A 12,397-nucleotide genomic window follows, 5' to 3' on the forward strand; every position below is an offset into this window, starting at 1 on the left:
CCTTTATCATTATCTACCTTTTTGTGGGTGTGTTACTTATTTTATAACATCCACAAGTATGCTTGGGGCTTCATAGAAAGCGTAAGAAGACATAGGCACTAATTCTGCAAACACAAATATATGTGATTAATTTTTTTACTGACAAAAGTTAAGCACTTGCATTAGTTTGTAAGATCGGTGGTGTGAGAGGAGCTTAAATTGCCACAGCTCAGTTATAATATAAACTGTGTGTTTTTCCAGACTCCCATAACTTTAAAATAAATAAAAATTTCCCTGGGATGTGGTGTTTTGTTCTTTTTTTTTTTTTTTAAACTCACCTTGGGCTGACTTGTGAGTTTTAACTCCATAGGCTATTTTTTTCAGAAAGATATCTCAGTATGTAACTGTAACTATTTTAAATGCCATAAAAGTGCAAAATTTATACATTCAAGATACCCACTCAATCCACTTTTTGCTTACCATGGATAAGATTCTGTGTGCTGTACTGCTACCGCTGAAGTCAATATGTATTAGGATTAGGCCCTCTGTGAGACGTTAGAAAGCAGCATTAACTTACACCTCATTTATGATCTCCCCATTTGGGCCATGTCTCCACAAGAAACCACAGTAAGACTAAACAGAACCTATCAATGATGTGAGCACACCAGTATAATGCTTTTGTGTCTCCAGGATGCTGGGAAGGACAAGAATGTTCACCAGCAGCAGTAAGCCTGATCCAAAAACCTAATGAAGTCAATGGTACTCTATTTTACTTTAGTGGAATTTGGATCCAGTTCTTTTTGCTCATAAATTATTAATAGGGATAAGACATACCTACTCAGTGTTGCTCAAGTACCATAGGTGTGTGCCTATACTATAATGTACACAAATACCTGCTCAGTAGGTGTGTCTGGTATTTGCTTCCTGAAAGACTCAAAACAAAACCACAAATTACTACTTCAAAGGGTGATCTAGCCCACATATATGTGGCCATAGATCACTGAGTATCTTATTATTAATTATTGCGCACATCCAGCCACCAGTTTAACAAGATGCCTGTTGATGGGCACCCACATATATAAGCAGAGGACTGAGGACCTCATCCTAGTCCCACTGATTTCAAAGATTCAAGTTCAGGTTCTGATTCCATTGATTTCAATGAGAGAGAGGTTCCTAAAAACCTTTGAGGATCTGGGTCTGAGTCCTTAGGGCACAATCCTACAAAGACTTAAAACACTTGAGTTATTATGATTCCAATGGGATTGCACACATACTTAGGGCTTGTCTACACTACCTGCTGGATTGGCGAGCAGTGATTGATCTAGCGGGGGTCGATTTATCAGGTTCTGTATAGATGCAATAAATCAACCGCTGAGTGCTCTCCCGCCGACTCCAGTACTTCACCAGAAAGAAGAGCGCAAGCAGAGTCGACGGGAGAGCATCAGCTGTCGACTTACCACAGTGAAGACACCGCGGTAAGTAGATCTAAGTACATCAACTTCACCTATGCCATTCAAGCAGCTGAAGTTGTGTATCTTAGATCAACCCCTCGCGGTAGTGTAGACAAGTCCTAAGAGTCTTTGGAGGACTAGGCCAATAGTGTAATTCAGGTGGCAGTTTGTGTTATTGTAGAAGATTCAGATATTAATGGAACACTCAACAACTAAGATAACTATAACTGAGAGAAGTTAGCAAAATCATTTTGGAATCAGATCCTCAGCAGGTATAAATGGGTTCTGTTATTTTGACATGAACAGAGCATCACCCATGTACACCGGTTGAAGATCTGGCCTTCTGTTTTTTTCTGTTTGCTTACTTTATGCATTTGAAAGGATTTTATAGTATATAATCAGTTTGTCTGTTTAACCTGTACTAAGAGCTTTATAAACATCAACAGGTCTGGAGAAAAAAATCCCCCAACAATTATTTTTTTTTAATTTCTGGACAAACTATTAAAGGATTTTGTACCAGCACTGGAAATTTCTAAAATTAGTGGATTTTAAAAAACGTAAGTTGACAGTGCCCCTTAATTCTGCCCTTAAATTACTACAAAATGTTTTGTTGTTTTGGACAGGTTAAGAAAACAGGCTAAACACCACCTGACAATTATCTTGATCCTGCAAACATATATGCTTAACTTCAGTAAAGTTAAGCACCTACAAACATGTCTGCAAAATTGGGACCAATGTCCCAATATCCTGCTGATTTTTTAATATTAATTAGTTACTATTTGTACACTAATTTTAAGATTGTAAGAATAGTTTGTATGATTATTCAGACCTTAAAATTAAAAATTTTATGTCTTAAATGGCTCACATTTTGATGAGTTTTACAGTATCTTTTCTGTAACAAGATTTAGATTTCAGAAGATAAGCTGTTGGAGCTATAGTCCAGTTCCAAAATAGTCCTGGATCAAAGACTGGGGCTCCTAAGCACTACTTCCATACAAATAATAAATAATAATAAAGGTTATTGTAATTGCCTTGTTTGTAAGAAGACTATACAAATATGTCTGTTTTTCAATAAGCAAAGAAGTGGAGATGATGAAATCTATAAGACTGAGTTTATTTTTATTGTGCTGATGAATGAATATTGGTTTTGTTGCACTAGGGTTTACCTGCTAGATATTTTTACAGTGAATTTCCCATAAACTGGTGACATAGTATCTTCTTAATCCATTTTACCCAGATAAGACCATACTAACTTCCTCAAAAGTGGTCTTAACTGCCTGGATTTTTTATATATACACTTTAGAGGGCCAAAGACCAACAGTCTCTGTGAAACAGAAAATACCAAATATTTTTATAATGTCTGGATTAAGTGGGACTTTTCCAAGTTCACAGTCCCTAATGGTGACCTAAATCCAACTTGATTGCACAGAGTTGCATGACTCAAGGTATGTCTGATTTGCCAAAGACCTTGAAAGAAAGTGCTGTAAAGGGGAACAGTCAATATTTGTAAACTAAGAGAATCCAGGGTAAAACTGAGAAGCCTTGTCTTTTGGGTTCAGAAGCCATCTGAAGGAAAATTGATGTTCCAGATTCATCAAGACTGATCATCTTGGGAAGAGGAAGTAATGATTTTGTAACATTATAACATTATTTTTTAATTTGACTGCTACAATTGAAAAAACAAGTGGCATTTAAGTGTGAGCGCAGTCGTCTCCATATAAAAATGCTAAGATCAATATAAACACTTTTCTGTCAGTATAACTGCACCTACATTAGGTGATTGCACCATTTAAACTAGCAAAAACTGTGTGTAGATAAACCCTAATTTTCCCTTTCAGAGGTCAAATTGGCGTGGAGTAAAGATGGGGGTGATGGTGGAAGTGCAGGGTCCTGGCCCTAAGGGTCAGGAAGGGAGGCTCTGAACCTTCTTTGGGGCAGGCGAGATAAGTTCCTGATATTCTACTCAAACTCCCACAATCCAACAGTTGAACAGCAAGCAGCAAATTAATTAACAGTTTTGATATTCACACTGTTATCTTTTAGTTTCTGAGTTTACACCCTATTGAAATGAAAGGGTGGTTGGAATTTTATTACTCAAAACTATTTATGACTCAAACTGTCATTTGCAATGCATTCTTTGCAACCAGGAGTCTGAGGACTTTTTTTTTTTCAAGGAAAGCTTAAATTCTAAAGGAACTGATGGAGCCAGCCCAGAAACACTGGTATGGTGGATGTGTAATAGCTCAGTTGAACACTGTACTAATTGCTCCTTTCCTGCAGTGCAGGAATATGCTCCTTCTTCTTGTCCACTACTAATCCATCAAGTATCAGAGGGTAGCCGTGTTAGTCTGGATCCGTAAAAGCAGCAAAGAGTCCTGTGGCAGCTTATAGACTAACAGACGTTTTGGAGCATGATCTCTCCGGCACCATCCTGACCTTCCAGTCCCTGTATTTTATTCTACATCTGAGGCCTTTTCTACATCAGTACAGCTACAGCAATTGTTGGCAACCAATGGCTGAATGAAGGCTACTCCCTAGTGTAGACAAGACCCTAGTTCCATTGTAACTGCCCCAAGGTAGGGACTACTGTGGTGTAGCCTGCGACCTGTAAAATGCCACGCACTTTTACCGCTCCCTAATTACAATTCTTTTCTGGTGTCTTGTCTTTACTGCAGTGTCATGAAAACCACAATAGGAATGTGAACGTACTGGAGCTGCATCCTGGCTTGCCTTACACCAGGTGCCTCCTGAACACTTCACGTGTAGAGTAGCAGATGGTGTAAGGGTGCAGAACTACCAAGTACCTCTGTTTTGAGGCCTGTGCCAGGTACTCCCCCATAAGCCAACCCTCAGTGCAGGGACTAAGGTGACTAGATAGCAAATATGAAAATACGGGACAACAGGTTGGGTAAAAGGTGCCTGTAAAAGACAAAGCACCAAACAGCAGGACTGTCCCTATAAAACCTGGGACATCTGTTCACCCGAGCAGGGCCCCTATTAGTGTCTAGTAGGATCGCTATAGACTAGAGGGCTCTGTCGCCCTCCCCTTCCCTCCCTCCCTCTTTGCCGTGACAGATGAGGGACGCAAGCCCCGTGCCTGGGAGGGGGATTAAATGTCTGCGCCCCTCAGGCTCCCCCAGCTATAGCCTGGGAGGGGAGGAGAAGTGTTACGGCAGTAGCAGTTAGTTTACGACAGTGAGTTCATTTCCGGCATTGGGTGTTGCGCTTGGGGGCGGAAGCTGCGGAGAGGCGGGGGAAGGAAAACAAAGGGGGTGTGAGGGGCAGGGGGAGCCGGGATGTGAAGAGAGAGAGGCGGCGGAGGTGGCGAGAGCGGCCCAGGTGACCGGGGAGGGGGGAATCTAGCAGCCGCATCAGGCGGGCCGGGACGCAGGGCCCGCTCAGGCTGGTGGGAGAGACCCTGGGTGCGGACCTAGGCCTCAAAGGGATCGGGCGTCGGGCCTGGGGAAAGTCCAGCGGGAGGGTGGTGCACAGTCCTGGCCCCTCGTCCTGGGCTAGGGGAGGGCCGAGCACCGGCGGCTTCCCGTGTCTCCGGTTGCGGCCCCCTGCTAACCAAGCCCGGCCCTACTTGGCACCGCTGCGGGAGCCTGCCTGTGTAGGAGCAATGGGGGCGCGGGGTCCTGGCCCTAGGGGCGAGGGAGGGAGGCTCTGACCCTGTCTCGGGCGGGATACGGTCCTGGTGCTGCCCGGGGAGGGGAGGGTCTCTCGGTGGGGTTGCTCTTTGCGCTCGCTTCCTGAGCTTCCAAAGTCCTGCTGCCCTGCGTGCGCCCCGAGCTGCGCCCCCTTTCCCTAAGGCGAGCCCCACACGGGTTTGAACGTGTGTTTTCATCCTTTGTCGCCTGGCCATGTGCCCGTGCGGGGCTCGGTGGGAGCCCATTTCCCAGACAAACCCTCGGCAGTATTTCTGCGTTGCGTTTCAAGACGCGCTCAAGTTAAACCAGGCTTTGGTTTGGATGTAAGCATTCCCCTGTAGCGTGTGAACTAAAAGTGCATGAGCCCGGAAGAGAAACTGCCTTGAAAATCGCTGCTAAATAAAGCCAAGCAGAAGGGAAAGGAAAAGTAAACACTAAAAAGTTGGAAATAAATCAGGCTTTTAAAATCCTTATCTTTTAATAATTTTGAATGTTATAATATGGGATTGAGACATTTTTTAAAATTGTGTATAAATTGAATGTTCTCTTAAAAGTAACTGGCCAAGTTTGAAGATTTAATAAATGTGATATAATTTTGAACAGGACAGATATCAGACTACAGTTTGGAGTAGAGTTCATATAGTTTTATTGTCAAATCCGGGTAGCTTTAACTTGGAGTAAATGCCAGTTCTCCCATTCAAGGCTAAACTTTCATAAATGTAACTAAAGAGCAGAGGCAACATGGTCTCTGTTGAATAGACTATATGGGTGGGAAGTCTGCATTTCTAATCATTAGCTCTGCTAGTAATTTTCTCTGGGGTCTTGAACAAGCTGTTTAGCTTCTTTGTGACTCTGTGAAACAGTAGTAAGGCTTACATACCTCAGTGGTGTGCTGAGGATTAGTAAAAGGGCTTGTTTGTATTCCTTCATTTTTTTCATTACATTGCACTCACTCTGTGTGCTCTCCTGTTGGACTTTCTGTCATGAAACTCTAGCTCCTGGATTGCGGTTTAGGACCCATAGCAATTAGAGCCCTGCAGCAGGACTCAGATGCCATAATAGTGGCAGCCGGTAAAATCTACTTTGTTGTGGGCAGAATTGGATAGGCAAAAAAACACCCAGAAGACTGCATTAATTTTTAGGAAAACACTAAATCTCTCATCAGTTTGTCATAAATAGAATTTCAGCAGTGTAAAGCACATTTTTCTTTTCTTTTTTTTAAATAAAAGTTTTCATTCTTAAATTTAAGTGTGGGATAGAAAGGGATTTGATGTCTGTTATAACAGGAGTTAAAGTATATTTTTATGTGGTTTAAGCAAGATTTGTTTTATTCTTTTAGTGGTGGTAATTGTTTCTGAATTCCATGTGTATATATAATGTGTATGTGTATATATGTGTGTATATATATATACATGGGATTCAGAAATAATTTTTACCACAATATATAATAACCAACCCTTTTTTCTTTTTGTTAAGTAGCATGGGGGAATCTGTCTCTCTTGTGGGGTTTGCAGGTTCTAAGATTTTTTGCAAGTTGGAGCCAGAAAAAATGCAAGAAACAATGTGGAAATGGGTATTGCTGGACAAGAGTGGGATTAAAAAAATAGTCCTGCACAAGGCTCTTGTAGCAGTACCAGTTGTTCAGTGGGTTGCTAGATATCCGTTGTTGAAGTGGTTTTGTGTATTTTCAGAAGCCACCGTGAACATAAGCAACATTTCCATTCACTTACCAGTGCTTTGGGTTCCCATTTTAAGATACAGTAGTAAGCTACAATAATAATTCATATTGTAGAAATAAATCTAATCTGTGTCCAAACCATTTTATTAAGTTGAATGCAAACAGTGCAGATCTAGTATCAGAGGGGTAGCCGTGCAAGGCAGCCATGCGTCTGATGAAGTAGGTATTCACCCACGAAAGCTTATGCTCCAATACATCTGTTAGTCTTAAAGGTGCCACAGGACTCTCTGTTGCTTAGTGCAGATCTACTGACTTCTCAACTTTGCAGTTCATAATCAAGACAAAAGTATGGCTTTATTATGTTTTAAAGTATTAATATTTAAAATATGCTCAACTTTAACAGGTGGGAAGAATGAAAGAAAGGAGGGATGAAAGAATGTTGAACTATTCTGTATGGCTGTATGATGGAAGGAAACAGAACAGAGAATCTCTGCAGTAGATCATTTGGATGGGTTCAACGACAAGATAATGATGCTAAACCATGGCTCTGGAAATTCTCTAATTGCTTTTCTACCACTGAACAGACTTCGCCTTTCAGTACAAAACCGGTAATTCTTTGCTATACTAAGAACATAACTGATACACAGGAACAGATGAGTACACCAAATTATGCATATTATGCCGTGGGGGGAGGGAGCAGGGGGTTTCTTCCTGACTTCCACAAGTTATCAACTTATGCCCTGAATCATAAATATGGTCTTAAGTTTTTATATGTTAATTACTATAACTGCAAGATGTTCTTATAAATGTCTAACCCCCTACAATAATATCAATTCTCCAGCCACCACATTGATCTTCAATCTACCTGTCAGTAAAACATTGGGGAAATAGATGAACCTGGTCCTTAACTTCCAACAAATTTGGTTTTTGTCAGACTAAGGTGAGAGAGCAAGTTCGAGGGTTGATGACGCCTTATGGAAATGGCTGGGTTTTTTTAAATGCCTTTGTTTGCAACAGAGGTGGCATCACATGAAGGGGGGGCAGACTTGAGTATCCAGGTTACAAATCATCTAGGGCTCTGAGAGGGTGAGAAATGCCTCAAACTCCATTTAGATTTTAGAAACCAATCCTTTAAAAAGTTCCCAGAATATTTGCCTGAATAGTTGTAGTAGTGAATTCCACAATATATGTTGCATGCAAGTGTACGTATTCCTTTTTATCTATATTACATTGTCTGTTTCTTTTAATCTTGCTCTTGTATTATGGGAAACAGTAAATAGGAATACCCAACTGATCTTCTCAGAACTAATGGCTGCTAATCTGGATAATCTCTTGTAGTGCTCTTCACATTATCCAGTCTTGGCTAACCTAAACATGTGATGTCAGCAGTTCTTATACCATGTGTGTCTGTCCTTTATAATGCATCTTGTTATAGTGGCTTGTGGTGCAGAACTACTGTTTATCCCCCAGCCTCCATAATGTTAAGTATATTAAACATCAGTCTTATTAATACCAGGGGCATTCAACATCTGTGTGTTGAAAATTGCTTTATCTTCTGTCTGTATGTTTGCATTCATACTTTGTCTATCTGTTTTTTGTTCTTTTTAAGGTATTCATCTTTCACCTCATGGTTACCAGTCTTCTTTAATAGCCTTTTCAGAGGGACTTGATCCAAAGCCTAAGTAAATTCTATATGTTCCTGTTATAGTTATCCATTTTTTTGGTTACCTCTATCCTCCAGTCAGCTAGAATTTACCATTATAGAAGTGGTTGTATATCACTGTAACATTGCTTGCTTTGTAATTTCAGAATATCTGTAATAATTGTCTTAACTTCCTTCTCCACCTTCAACATGGTAGCTGACCTCAGCCATTGGTTTTTTTTTATCTCCAAGATTTTGGGGAAATATCTGAACTATAGAACATTTATCCCATTAGTTTTGTGCATACAATTTTCATATATAAGTTTATGGATTTCAGCACGTGCAGCTGGTGGATTGATGGTTCTTTTGATTATTATAAGTTCCTGGCTTCTGTCACTGTCAGAATTGTAGCGTGCGTGTGTGTGTGTGTATAATCAAACTATAAACTACTAGCTCGTACATGAGAGATGCCCCTGAATGTAACACTATGGCTTATTTTTTCCAGAAAGATTACATGGAGAACAAGAAAGGTGTTGTGGAATTGAAGGATGCTTCATCTCCTCTTCATGCTGGCTCTAAACTCTTTCCAGCAGTACCACTTCCTGATGTTCATTCTCTTCAGCAACAGCAAATACAGCTTTCACCTAGCCCCAAAGTAAGCTGCTGTGCTCATGGATCTGACTCCTCTTGTACTCATAAGATGCATTTTGGTGGTGGTGCTGGTGGTGGTAGCTTGATTCATCCTAGCACAATATTAGACTCTCAAAGCACTGGGACAATTACTTGTCAAGTAGGGTCAGGGTTTGCTTATCAGGCTGCATCGTCACTCAAGAATGCTCCAGCTAGAAGCAATTTGGCAGGCATTGCAAGTGACTTCCCCAGCATGTGCTTAGAAAATAATGTGTCTTCCTGTCAACATCTACCATGTTGTGGAAAACTCCATTTCCAGTCCTGTCATGGTAATGTGCACAAACTGCGTCAATTTCCAGCCCTTCAGAGCTGCACATCTTCTGGCTATTTTCCCTGTTCCGAATTTACAAGTGGGGCTACAGGGCACTTGGAGGAACATATTACACAGTCGGAGCTAACATCACGTGTATGCACCAACTCTTTGCACCTAAATGTGGCACCTTCAGTCTGTTTAAAGGGATCTCACTACTGTAATGAATGTTTAAGCAAGGTTTGTACATTTCACATTTCTTCTTAAAGTGCTGTATGTTGTAAATGCTTAAATAGTGAATGTTAACTGGGAGACAAAATAGGTATGGTGGCTTACAGCTTGAATTATCTAGTTGATGTTAATACGTAGTTTAAGGGCCATGGTATCGGAAGCCTGTTCTTAATCTGAAGGTGGGAGATTCGTGGAAGTAGCATTCAATTTCATGGGAAGAGACAGCAGGATATCACACTATTTGAGTGTATCCCAGATTCTTTATTAATTGAATAGAATCTTTTCTAGTTCTGAAAGGAGCTGCTCATCTGTTCTGAGAGCTCCAGATAAAACATGCCATTAGTAGTGATTCTGTGAAGGATTACATGGCAGATAATCTGTATCCAGCATAGACAGCTAATCAAGATGGCTCCATCTCATGAATTGGGAAAGCTTTTTTTTTGAGCATTAAGATCAGCCTTTCTAATCTATAATGTATTTTTATGCTTCAGTACCAATTTAGTACACTTAATTTAATTACATTCAAATTTAAAATCAGTCTGAATTTCAATAAAAGATCAGAAGTGAAGTATACTTAAGTTTATTCCACGTCTTGTAATGCCAGGCATCATTTAAAATGAAAATTGGGGTTTCAAGTTTGGTCCGTTTTTAATGTAATACTGTACATAGAAAATCACTTCACAGAACTAGATAAGGAGCCAAGATTTTAAAAAGTGATGAGTGATTTTGGGTGCTTCCATGTTAGTATGCTTAATTTGAGATTTTTTTTTAAAAGGGCCTAGGCATTTTGTTTTTTGGTTGTTTTTTTGCCAGAAGGTAGGTGATTAGCACTTTCCGAAAAGGGTGCCCCTTTCATATGTTGAGAAGGGCACTCAAAATCGCTTTTTGAAAGTTAAATCTGAATACATAAGGGAAGAGAGTCTGTGAGATGAGCACACTTCATTCAATGGGTTAATATTACTGTGGATTAGTTTCCAGATTAACATCTAACTCCCAGTCCATTGGAAGGTTGTTTTGTCATTGACGTGAAGAGTAAAAATTAATATAAAATGTTCTAGGTTAAATTAATGCATAATATCGTACATTAAACTAATTGGTGTTTTGAAAAAAAAATTGCTCCAACAGCCAACCAGAAATAGCTTAATTGATGCTGCTAAAATCTGGCCAAATATTCCCCCTCCCAGTACGCAGACTGCACCCATATCAATCCCAATGTGTAACGGCTGCGGAACCAAAGGAACAGGAAAAGAGACAAGTTTATTACTGGCAAGTAGCCTGGGCAAGTCACCGCAAAAATATGGTAAGCCACATTTGTTTGATTTAATAGCTGCACTCCTTAAAATACCATTGGAAGTTAAAAGGTTATCATCTTAAAAACTGCATGTCTCTCTGAAGATATTTCTTATGAAAAAGACTAAAGGGTAAAATTTTTTGTTTTTGTTCATTTGACAGTTCTGTATATTTACTGTTTCCATTGTATAGTTAGTTTTCCATATTGTTGTGTGGATCTTTTGCATAGCAATACAAGGAAAGAAAACATTGTGGTGTTTTTTGTTTTGTTTAAAGGAAAACTTAACTGTGAAACATTGGAGCGTATTTAGATTAGGTGTAATACCAGAAACTTACCTTAACCTATTTTTCCAAAATGGACTACATACCAAGTTGATGATATTGCTTTAATACTTTAAATATTCGTATATTTTTGTAAAATTTTAATATTTGTGCTTCTGGTATAGTTACTATATGTTATAATGCAAATTTTAAAAAGGCTATTGACAATTATATGAAATGATCAGTGACGTATGTACAGTGGTGTGCTAGATATGTTCTCCAGCTCAATTCGACAGTTTGCAATTTAGATGGTATGAAAAATCTTATTCTGGTAATGCAGTTGTCTTCCCTTATGGACTTTAGAGACTTAGGCCTGGCCTACACCAAAAACTAATGTCAACATAGCTTCATTGTTAATGGGTATGAAGAAAAAAAAAGTCCCTGACAGAAGTGACTAATGGGCCAACCCCCCAGTATAAATGCTATTATGTCAACAGAAGAATGCTTCCATCAGCATAGTTAGTTTTTTTTGTCATTCAGGAAAGTGGTGTTCCTACACTGTCAGAAAACCCTCTTCCATCGGTGTAGGCTGGGCCTCTGCTACAGGGTTATGGCAGCATAGCTACAGCAACATAGTTATGCCAGTATAGTCTCTGTAGCGTGGATTTCCCCCCAGTCTTTTGGTTACCAATGGGAGTGCTGAGTGGCAACCTGACAGTCCAATTCCCAGTTCTTGTCTATTTCTGCTCAGCTTGTGAGAAGCTGTGTCATTTCTGCTTGGGAAGCAAACAGCTATAGCCATTTGAGGCTTTTTATCCAGTTTTATGGGTTTTCCAGGATATGATTTCTGACAAATCCATGGAAGAATAACTCATCAGACATCATAACCAATAGTCCATGTCGTTTGCTTGTTATCTGGTACTTATTCTTTTTTGTCAGTTCTGTTTTCGCTTCTTTGGACATTCCAGTCGCTGACCATCTGTACGGAGTCCCTTTTAATTCATCGTCTATTGTCTTTGGTTTCTGCTTATTGTAGGTTAGGGAGTGTATGTAAATGTGATAAAGCTTTTCCTGTGGCCATTCTGTAAGAGCAGAAACTTATCTTTGTCCCTGTGACTCCATAATATCAAATTCCAAGCCTCACATCCATTCTTCAATTTAGTTTGTTGGCCTGTAGGAGAACCTTGTGTTTACTGCATAGTTGCTTGGTTCTTCCTTGAACACACAATAGCAGATTTAAAGGTAGCCATCCTGCATCAAAAAAAAACTTCAGGA

The 12,397-nt window shown here is 39.9% G+C and overlaps 1 protein-coding gene across 4 annotated transcripts in view; it reads left to right on the plus strand.

Annotated features, from left to right (window-relative positions):
* Window positions 1-4,650: 4,650 nt before the first annotated feature.
* MARF1 (meiosis regulator and mRNA stability factor 1) overlaps window positions 4,651-12,397 on the plus strand; it is a 40,788-nt gene continuing 33,041 nt past the window's right edge. For 3 of the 4 annotated variants that reach the window (XM_050967681.1, XM_050967678.1, XM_050967679.1), the window contains exons 1-4: window positions 4,651-4,769; window positions 7,162-7,366; window positions 8,906-9,580; window positions 10,697-10,871. In XM_050967681.1, coding sequence (XP_050823638.1) covers window positions 7,220-7,366; window positions 8,906-9,580; window positions 10,697-10,871 — 997 coding nt within the window. In that variant the 5' untranslated portion in view covers window positions 4,651-4,769; window positions 7,162-7,219. Of the gene's footprint in view, window positions 4,770-7,161; window positions 7,367-8,905; window positions 9,581-10,696; window positions 10,872-12,397 lie in introns of those variants that run through there. The other variant, XM_050967682.1, reaches the window with a different exon arrangement.

Source organism: Gopherus flavomarginatus, chromosome 9 (genome assembly GCF_025201925.1).
Source record: "Gopherus flavomarginatus isolate rGopFla2 chromosome 9, rGopFla2.mat.asm, whole genome shotgun sequence".
Lineage (NCBI taxonomy): Eukaryota > Metazoa > Chordata > Testudines > Testudinidae > Gopherus > Gopherus flavomarginatus.